Source organism: Pangasianodon hypophthalmus, chromosome 5 (assembly GCF_027358585.1).
Source record: "Pangasianodon hypophthalmus isolate fPanHyp1 chromosome 5, fPanHyp1.pri, whole genome shotgun sequence".
NCBI classification, from domain to species: Eukaryota; Metazoa; Chordata; class Actinopteri; order Siluriformes; family Pangasiidae; genus Pangasianodon; species Pangasianodon hypophthalmus.
This window is the reverse complement of record NC_069714.1, coordinates 12,016,671-12,027,844: the sequence shown is the minus strand read 5'-3', so window position 1 is coordinate 12,027,844 and position 11,174 is coordinate 12,016,671. Positions and strand designations below refer to the sequence as shown.

The following is an 11,174-nucleotide window of genomic DNA, read 5'->3' as shown; positions in this document are numbered from 1 at the left end:
TTCAGGAGATTGTGGTAAACACTGGCCCCTTCGCCTGAATAACATTCATACTAAAATCCAAGTAATCATTCAAACTCACTTACTAACTGAACTTTGCAGAAATACAGTATTCTGACTAATAATTATGGAAGTGTAATTTCCCTCAAACCAGTTAAACCAGTTCATTGCAAAATCCTTTTCAAAATGAAGTTTAATTGTTCATAACTGTCTTGTATAACTGTTATATTTCATTTTTATACACATACTTTAATGGTTCAAAGACAAACTTACCATAATTCTACCTCTTCTAATATGCATTTAATTCTGTAATTCCAAACATTAACTTATAATTAAAATTGGTCACATTTAGTCAAGCAAAAAGTATAATTTATAAATGGATTAAAAATTTATATTTTTATATATTATATTATAATTCCTTAATAAAACAACAATGTGATAAACCTGAGAACAACATAACCAAGGGTATACGAAAAAATTGTGTAACTGTGTGTTTGTGGGAGTTGCAAGACCTTTTTTCTTCTTCCTGTACTTTCTGTTTTTTTCTTTCTCCTTCCACAGCTTTTTCATCTGCTCACCCACACAAACACACAAACTTGATAGATCAGATATTCTGTCTTCTCAGTCCTTCCTGAAATTTTATAATTTAGTATGCTCTCATATCTAATTTAGTCCATAGTCTTGTCACTCCATGCCATGGATTTCCTCTTTGCCAGCTCCAGCCAGGAAGGTTGTCTACTATCACTGTTTGACTGAAGACATGATGATGAAGAAGGTGATGGTGGTGGTAATGTTTTCTTCTGATATTTGACCTCGTGGTCTAGCCTCATGGGACCAGGGGAAACTGCTAATTCTGAGGTAGGTATAAAGTCAGGTATATTTAGTTAGAAACAGAATTTCTGTCACATTAAATTACATGCATACACACCTATGCATTAGACCAGTACCTGTGAACTTGCGATGACTGGAAATGGTTAGAAATTCATCCAAAGACTGATAGGTTCGGGAGTCTGGTGTAGATTTCTGGCCCACTACCTATTAATAATGTAGAAGACAAAGAGGATATAAACTTTGATTTAAAGTTGGATCCACTGTGAATAAGGCAAAAATCCATGAGCCTCACCTTGACTGCATCAGGTTTTTGGTGGTGCGATTGCTCGCTAAATAAAGCCCTGCTCCCCATGCCTCCTGCATACTGAGCTTGGCTTTCTGCTGGGCTTTTTCCCCGGGGCATGGAGGTCCAGTCCACATTCCCTAAAGGCAAAGAGGACAAGTTTTCCCCAAGTGGCCTGGGCTGTGAAACTGGTGAGGGTGATTGATGATCAGGCTGATGGGGTGTCAGCTTTGGGCTCAACGATAGATGAAGGGATTGTGGTGATTGAGGTTTTGTCACACTTTGTGGTAGAGACTGCTGGATTGGATGGGCCTGATGTATTGACATCTGGGATAATTGCTGCTCTGCTGCATGCATTATCTGAGAATTGAATTGGGTAGGTGATATATAAGTTCCTGTCAATTGCACTGGTTTTGTAGCTGAGCGAGTAGACATTTGTCCTGGTCTGGCACCGAGATGTGTTGTTTGTACTTGACTTGTTGGGTAAAGAGTTTGTTTTAAGGAGAAATCTACTCCTCCTGACTGATCTACAGATAGCTGTGCCAGGCTGATGGAAGACTTCTGAGTTGGTGGTTGAGTTGGATGTGTTGCCCTAACAGAAGCATGTACAGTCGGTAGTTGAGTCTCTAATGGACTGACAGAGGGCTGTGCAGATGATGTTTGTTGTTTGGGCCTCATAGATCCTGCACTGGGCTGTGAAGATATCTGGGTTAGTGGAGATGCAGCTGGTCGTGTGGCTGTCTGCAGGCCGGCAAGGTCATTCAGTGTGTTTGTAAAGAGTTGCTGGAGGCTTCTGGTCTTTTCTCGGGCCATTGTCATCCAGGATAGCTCAGTGGAAGCCTCTCTTGACTCATATGTACTTGTTTGTAGAGGACTTTTCTCCATCACACACACTGGCGTACTCATAGTGATGTTAATAGGTGACCGTGGCGATTGAGCTGAAGCCTGCAAATCTGTAATGAAAGGCAGTTAAACATATGTTTAGTCCGTATAATATTTTTAGATATGAAATTGACTTTGTATGTTTATTTAAGGGAAAGTGGGATTCTTTATCCAGGCTAAGACCATGTGTTTTACTGTTCTCAAGCAGTAAAGCACAGAAAGTGCACTTGAAGTAAAATTCTCCACTATCTGCAGTATGTTTGTATAGTTGATTAAGAACTAAGTTGGGCACTGTAAACAATGAGTGAAGCAGTTTAATGTGAACTCAAGGACACAGATCTGATAGGACCAATGGCTGAATGAATCTTGGCTCACACTAAAGACATTTTCACATTTGGCCTGAATACTCAATTCTGTATCCTGGATGAATTTTGGGCTCATTTGGGGGAGAGCACAGAAGGTAAAATCCTTCTGAGCTGCAGACACACCGAAATTCTATACGTCACTGCTACTGTGCATGCAGTTTTTGCTAAATAAGTTTTTGCTGTTTTTGAATAGCCATGTTTTTTTTAATTCCTTTACTGTTTATATTAGCAATTATTTAATGACATTTATTAAATTAATGTTTCCTTAATGACTGGCACAGTGGTACCACCTCACAGCTCCAGAGTCCCTTGCTTGATCAGGAGCTCAGGCCTGTGCAGTTTTGCAGACAACAAACATGCCGGCAGATGGACTGGCTACTTTAAATTGTCTGAATTGAGTGAATGAGATGTGTGAATGTTTGTGTGCATCGTGCTCTACAATGGTCTGGCAACCCATCCATGGTGCATTACTTTGCCTTTTAATCAAAACATGGTTTTCTATTACTTCTCAAACTAATTGAGTTTTGAGTTTGTATTCACTTGTTTTGAATGCCTTCAACACCCTATATGTCATTAAGAATGTCTTTTTCATTTGCAGACCATAAATTTCTTTTCCTTGTTCTGGAACTTGAAATAGGAATTAACGTGATGATTCAACCAGTGACATTATACAGGACCTGACCCTGGAAGAGGTTGGCTCTTACATGAAGCAAACCCCATATCACCATTTGCAGTTGCCTCTGAGATCAATTCAATAGATCACACTCGTGTTCAAAATCGGCTTTCACACTTGACTAAACATACCACACTCTCACTGCAGAAAAATGTGTGCAAGTGTGAAAAGGCCATAGGGAGCTGCACAGATTACTTTCCAGTGTTACTAAGAAAGAAAATCTTGGCATCATAGCTTCCCATGATTTATTTTGTTTGACCTCTTTAGCCACTGCTTCCAGCTGAGGAATTTGTAACTTCAGATATGTCTGAAAGGGGTTTTATAAAACAAAAAGAGAGACTTACCAGGAAATCTAATTAGTCCAGCTCTCTCTTGGTCCCTTCTGGCACTCTCAGATCGAATACTGGAGAATACCGGAGACTCAGCAGAGGTAAAGAGCTCAGTGTTATAGAGTGGAGGACTTCTGAGAACTGTGCAAGTTTCTCTTCCAGGCCCCACCTTGCTGTCATTCTGGACTACAGCTATAGGAGTAGAAGATTCTGGCAGCCAACGTGTGCTCAGACTCCTGACCTCAGTGTTATGCTGTTTGACAGTGACCTCTGATTGAGACGTGGTATGCAGCTTCACTTCAGAAGCACTGCTTTCCTCTTTCTTCTCCTTACTGACCTTGTTCATTTTCAGCTCCTTATTTGCCTCATCTGCCTCTTCAACTCCCTCCTGAGTCTCCACTGCCATGTCTCGGGGTTTATTTGCTGGACTCTCCCCTCTTTCTTGGCCAGCAGTCACAGTTATTGTCAGATCTCTAGGTTTGGTTGAAACTGCTGGAGTGCTGGTAGCACCTGTCTGTGATGGATCCTTCCCTGTTGCCTTTACTTGTGCATTCTTGTGTAGATCCTGTGTTTTGAGGTTTGGTGAAAGTTTTATGAATGGGAAGACATGCTCTCTCTTTCCTCCTGCTTGCTCCATCTGTCCAGTGAAGTGTCCAGTGAAGCTTCCAGTTCTCTGCCTCTCGTGACTTTCATCTGAGGAGACAGAAAAGCTTAGAGACCGTTGTTGGGTTATGGCCTCTTGTAGGCAGCCCTCCTCACTGGAAAGTGGCACTGAAGAGATTTGGTGTACATTTCTGACCTCAAATTTGTCATCTAAGGGTGATGTATTTCTGTGCATTGAAAGGGGTTTCAGTGGCTGGCCTTGAAGATAATTTTCCTGCATTGTATCTTGGACCCTGTTCCTGTTCAATGTATTTCCCTTAAAATGAGTCGTTATTGTATTAAATACCTTTTCAGTTTTAGGCTGAGACTGCTCAGTACCTAACGAAATGGGACTCGTAGTATATACAGAGCATACATTCGGCACAGCATTGCCTTCAACACCCTTAAGTTTGGAGCTATAGAGACTCTCTTTATGGTCTCCACTCCCTTTATGACTGATTGGCCCAGCTGACCTAGGACGTTTAGCAACCATGCCTTCTGCCGATTTCAGTATCTGCTTAGTTCCTTTATCTGCAGTGGTGCTCACAGCAGGCTCATCCTTTCCTTTACATTGACTCACAGCACGTGGGTGATAATCATCATTAGCTCCCACCAGTAATTTTAGTGGTGAAGTGGGACACGGGCTTTTGATTGGAGTAGCGGTTAGGCCCTTCCCTGGCCTAATGATCTGCGAGGAGTAGGAGCGAACACGGGTCATGTCCTTGGTGACAGCTATCCCGTCCTCTTCTTTACTTTCAGTTAGAGGCCGCTCCAGGATGATCATACTCTCTGAGCGAGGTCTGCTTCCATTCTGTCCAGGGAGAAGGGTGTAAGAAGTTTTGAGGCAAATAGCACTCTATCAAACATTAATCTAAATGTTACTACATAAATGCTGTATTTCCAATATTCCCAATCATTGGATTGAATGAGTCAGACTCACTGAGGTGGGCATTCTTCTGCTCTTAGTGCTGGCTCTCTGATTCCGAGGTTTAATGGACATCCGATGGCGGGCAGCAGAGTTGTCTAGGCAGGGGATAAACTGGGGAAGGGTGCTGAAATCTACCCCAGGTAAAGGTGCAGAGGAATATAATCGTGGCAGTGTAGGGCTGATTGGATGGGGTAAAACTCCTTGTGATGAAGACTTCAGGTGGGACTGAATTAAAAATGATAAGTAAAAAATTATTAATCATGCACTAGAAATTTGGCTGGTTTTTTTTCAGCTACTGCTGTGAGACAGAGGCTGATAAAGTACCATTGACCCATAATGGCAATTTTCTGTTTATACTGCCTTCTGTTCATATGAAGACCAGCTTATTTGGTAAATGTAAAAACTTAAAATGGTTTTTACAAAGAAAAAAATATCTGATGGACTTCACTATAGTCAAAAAATAGTGGTTTAGCAACCTTGAATTTTATTATGATTGGAGCAGTTGATTGGAGAGTCATGTCATGGTGTATGTGTAGGGCCCCAACAATGGTTCAAGTCCGGGCCTCCCACTGACCTAAGACCATCCGTGGCTATACCCCAGCTTAGCCTGAGCATAAGCCTGGCCCTGATGAAATGTGAACTTTTTTTAAGCTATAGGAATTTGCCAATTATTTGAGGAACATGTCTATGAAGTTCGAGAAACCTTTGTAATGGCAAGGCTCAGGTGCACAGAACAAGCAGATATAAAGACAAAAGAAGATGAAAGCTGAGCCAAAATAATAGTCCCAGTTCCACTAAACATATGCCTAAATTTAAAAATCTGTGGTTCCTGAGAAAACAAAAAACTGTTAAAAACTGATGGGAAGGTTTTCATCACATAAACCATGGGATGACAGTAATGCATGGTAAATGCACAAAAGATGAAAAGATGGTCACAGCAAAGCAAAGGACACAGTACTGCAAAACTCAATACAGGACATTATACTGATTTCTACATAAGACTTGGTAAAGAGACCTGTTAGATAATATTATAGAACTATAGTAAACATGTTTTTAGAGAGTGCATTCGTTATGGGCATTTGGGCAGGCTGTGTGTAAAGTTGGTTACCTTGTGTGGCAGGTTTTTGGCCAATGTCAGGACTTCAGTGGGGTGTTGATGGTCTTCAGTTTGTTTAATAGGCAACACCAGAGGTGGTGGGCCAAGATGCATCTTTTGTGTCTGTAGCTTCATCTAACCAAAGCACACCAAGGAGTACAGAATGTAAGTGCTTGTAATTTAACTGTAATTCTCACTTTGTAACTGTAACACACTCACTTGGAGTGCTTGGATTTTTCTATGGCCATTCTCCTGGGAAAGAACCCTTGGTGGCTCAGGGTCTGATTGACGGTTTTCTGACAGAAAGATACTGTCATGTGACAATGACCTGGTTCCCAGCCTGCTCTGGAAACAGCTGAGAGGATTTACAGATTTAATTACAATGTTAATGACTGATTTTAATATAATTTATAAAAAACAGTCAAAATAAATCACAAAAGATAAATTTAAATTAATGTCAACTATTTTTCCACCAAATTTCTTTAAGTACTATAACAAATCATGACATGGAAGCAACATATTTTCTCACCGAAAGTCATCTTTTAGGTCCAGAATTCCTCGTGTAATGTCACTAGCTGACTTACTCTGCTTCATCACACCCACATTCCCCTTTTTCTTCATTTTTCCAAACAGCGTAAACTTGAGTATCTTCTTCCTTGATAGTGCACAGAAAGCCATGCGATAAACAAAAACTACAATTCACTATGGGAAAACATTTTGTGATATGTGATATATACAATATATTATAAAGTTAAAATTCATTATAAATTTTGGATATTATAGTATTTAAGTCTAACAAGCTCTATTTTACTTGAAGCTGTACATCCCTTGTGGTTAATTCCTGAACAAGCAAAAATTATGTTCCAAACAATTCCATTAAATCTCTTGCCCACTGTGTGCTATAATTCAGCTTATATTATGGGTAGAAGCATAGTGTTAGAAAACATGCTTGATTATAATTATACATAATTAGAAAGTATTAGATGTTTAATTAGGCCAGTTTTAAAAAATATTGTAGTTTTTGACTACTTTTAGAGCTGCAGAGCATGTCTAATACCACTGTATTATATTAATTTTGTTGCAGTTTTAATAAAGAAATAAACATTATTGTATGTAAGTACTGTAAATAACAGAAACATCAACATATTATGATAACATATCCTATTCTGTCAATTATAATATATAAATCTATAAAATATTGAGTTAATAAAATTGAAATTTACATGATTATAATGAGAACACACAGCAGGTACAAGCTTATGCTGGTATGTGTTTTAAATGGCCCCAACATTCTATAAAATAGAAATATATCATCAGGTCTACTTAGATGTAATACTGAAATAATGAGAAAACATTCTGGGGACGTACTGACCTCTTAAATTTTCATTGTTCCTTCCCTCCTGATCCCATGTGGCCTACATATCATTTTCTTCATAGCTATCAAAATTAAGAAAGGACAAAATTAGAGAGATATGTAAGACAGGATGTGATACAGAGACATGGAGACATGTGATACAGGATAAGAGATTCCTACAGTGTTGCTTTCTTATTTTGATCCAGGCCAGAGTGTTGTGACTACAGCTTTCTTTTCTATAATGTGACTCAAGTCCAGCATTCTACAACTGCATATTTTTCTCTTGTTTTCTCTACTCAAGATGCCATACTAACTAATCTCCAAAAGGTCAGCTAAGTAGATGTGTTTTCCCAGGTGAATGTGTGAGCTGCAAGTCATTAATATCTTAGACTGTATGTCTGCAGGATTTATGTGTATGCGTGGTTGTATGGCATTCTTAACCTTTTTGACTGGTGGCTGCACTTTTCTATTTGAACAGACAAATTCACCTGACAGCATCTTTGTTTGGTGAGAGGTTCGGTGATCTTAGGTACCAGATCTTTGTACAACTTAATTAGATGTTCAACATGTTCAAGTGACTTGACTTTTGGCATGTAGTGTATATTTACCAGAGGATGTGGCACAAATCACCTCGCTCAGTTCACAAAAAGTGGGTCAGCACTCCAAGAGTAACACACTGCAATGTGTGTATATTTGTGTACCTGAACATTTGTGATTGTGTGTCTATGTGCACTATCTGTTGTGAAGATTGGACTGACTACATACAGAGACCTTTTACTCTTTGATTAGCTGCATGCAAAAGTATGTAGTTCTTGCTCTCATTCCATAGCTGACATGATACAAGTGCATGTCAAAAATGAATGTCCAATTAGAATCAGGTACATGTCAAGATGTCTACATAAACCAATGCATGATGAACCTCAACGTATAAGAGCAGGCTTGTCTAAAGTCCATAAAATAATCAAATGTACCTAAAGCTGCAGTCAGTGATTTTGGTGTAGGTTAGCTAAAGCTAGCTAGTTTTTTGAGATCCAAACAAATACAGCCCTTCTCTTCAATGTTTTTTTTTTCCCAATGGCATGTCTAGGCCAAAATCTAAAACACATGCCTAGGTTAGAACCACTGAATGCTAGTGCAAGAGCAGGCATTTCTTAATTAACAGGCAACATGATTGACAGAGCTGTTGGAAGCTATTACTTCTGGCATGCCACAAATCCTGGACTTTCTCCTCTGAATAGATATTTTATTGACAACTGCAGGAATGTAAGGACAATTTCAATAAATATTACGAAAAGTGTTTGGACTTAAAATTGCTGAATCCTTACCTGTTGCCTCACATAACTAAATAAATGACCAAAGACATCACCATACAAAAATAGAGAATTTGAATTTGCTATGCATCCACACTCAAACTGTTTGCATAATTAACATACTGACCAACAGATGCAAGCTTCTAATGAGACACTAAACAGATTTGGCACACACTCAGTTGATGGGTTGATGAGAAAGGCATCATTTACACATCATTACAACACACTATATATCACTAAGCTTCTCAGTGTCAGAATTGACAATCAGAGAGGTTCATTCAGCAGAAGCACAAAGAGTTATTTAGTGTTGTAAGCATTTAGTTAAGCGTTCAACTGAGGGACATTTTAACTGTCTTATTTGATCCTGTGATTGCCATTACTTTGATTTCATCAAAATGAGCACCACTACACACTCCCTTAACTGAATACCAAATTGTTATATTATGGGGCAATTTTTATTGTTCAGTATAGAAAAAGTTTCATTGAGTTCCATGGGTGTAAAGCACCTCGGTCCATCTAATCAATAAAGATTTGTGAACCTGTAAACATAAATTTGATAGTGCGTGTTTAATCATCAAACCCATAAAGAGACTATTTTTAAACAAAAGGAACAGGCATTTTAAGCAATATGATACTATTTTTTTCAGCAATGTTTAATAGCTTACCAGTATAGATGGCTGGTTATGAAACAAAGAGATTTTGTGTTCGGGTTAGATCCGTTATTCCTCTAAACCTATCTTATAACCTATTCCTCTAAATTCCTCTAAATATATCTTTTCCACTATTTAAATCAATAATTATGAATATTTTGGTTGAAATCATGATGGTACTGTAATGGTTAGCACTCTATTTGTTCTACTTCGTTAATTTCAATACACAGTTTTTTTTTTAAGTAATTATGTAAACTCTTCCTCATTAAACCTCAGATTACCAATGTGTTAAAAAATTAAAAAATTAAATGAATTTTTTAAAATGAATTAAAAAATTCCAGTGTGTTAAACACACTACTTGTGAGCAATTACAACTACACATTACACACACAGCTTTTTAGACATTATTTGTCTGACAAATGCAACTATTCCAAGAGCCCATGCTCCTCATAGTAAAATACATAACTACATAGCAGGCCAATAGTTAATCCACCTAAGCCTAGGCATGTTTTTAACCCTCTCCCCCCAAAAAAATCACTCGCTTAATCGTTCTTCTCTGTCTTCTGGATGGAACATTTCATATCGAGCACAGCACAAAGCACAGAGCGGCTTTGCCCCAGATACAGAGCACAAATCTGTGCCAGGATCAGGAGTCTGCAAATCCTCCTCCTTTCCTCCTCCTACTGGACAAAAAATCACCATGACATCTGGGTGACTTTCAGCTACCCTACATTACAAGCTGCCATTTTATTACATCTCACACTGATGGTCCAGTTAATAAGGAGCCATATTCTTCATTATAATGACACACTTGTCTTTAAGTAGGCTACACTACTGGGAGTTCAGACTCAAGAAGTCACTCTTAGTCTGACAATCACATGTCTACATGTCACTGAGCACAAATAGCATATCCTGAATTCCCATGATTATATGGCATGACATCATAATTCTGATATCAAGAACAAATTTTAGCCTTTTAGTCTTAATTCTACATAGTTTTATGTCTAATAGTAATATATCTGGATTCTATCATGTCGTTGTTTTGTTTGTTTGTTTATTTGTTTGTCTCTTTTTCACATACATGTAGCACGTGAGCTCTTCAGTGCCCATGGCTGACAGATTACTTAGAGACCCAATCTATTAAAAATCTGAGATGATGAGGACTAGCAGAGATTAAGGGCGATTATACCCAGATTTAATCCTCTTCCAGGCTCACTGGAGCTGTTATTTCACTAAAATAAACGTTTTTTATTAAGAGAATACTGACGAGTTATCACAGAATGGGGATATGGGGCACTCATGATTTATAAAGATATACAGCAAGCTCTGATTTGCGGACTTCGAAGTAGTAGGTTTATACAAACTGTAAACAAAAATGACAATCTGACTCACAGTCACTGACTGACTTTTAGCCTATAGAAAGAAGTTACATCGAAACTGTGGTCGCATTCAAATTAATCAGTTATATTAAACCAGCCTATGTTACACACATTGGTACAATGAAAACAAGCGCATTTGTCATTATACTAAATTAATAAACAGTTTGAAATGTTTAGACTACTCACGTCCTCCCACTTCAACAGAACTACTATCCAAAGTCGGTAGTCTGGCTCTCTGCCTCAGAGCGCCTCAGCGCCGCTGTATCCGAGCGGCTGCGCGTGGCCAGCTGTTGCTGAGAGGCAGCCAATCAGAACGAGCCGCTGCTGTGTGACTCCGCCCACAACATGCATTTCGGAATGAAATGTTGTGTAGTTTGCAGTAATGTCCACTAGATGGCGACTGTGCAGAGGAAAAACACTAATCCCATAACAGCAACGACACCCCATACAGCCAG

At 38.8% G+C, this 11,174-nt stretch overlaps 1 protein-coding gene across 1 annotated transcript; it reads right to left on the bottom strand.

Moving 5' to 3' along the window:
* Window positions 1-78: 78 nt before the first annotated feature.
* Window positions 79-11,003, bottom strand: cracdla (cracd like a). The gene is made up of 10 exons (XM_026912898.3): window positions 10,906-11,003; window positions 7,399-7,463; window positions 6,556-6,681; window positions 6,246-6,381; window positions 6,039-6,161; window positions 4,943-5,155; window positions 3,376-4,813; window positions 1,121-2,064; window positions 945-1,032; window positions 79-850 (listed from the first exon to the last, which is right to left on the bottom strand). The coding sequence occupies exons 3-10, from the start codon at window positions 6,645-6,647 to the stop codon at window positions 666-668; spliced, it is 3,219 nt and encodes a 1,072-aa protein (XP_026768699.3). The 5' UTR covers window positions 6,648-6,681; window positions 7,399-7,463; window positions 10,906-11,003; the 3' UTR covers window positions 79-665.
* Window positions 11,004-11,174: the final 171 nt, after the last annotated feature.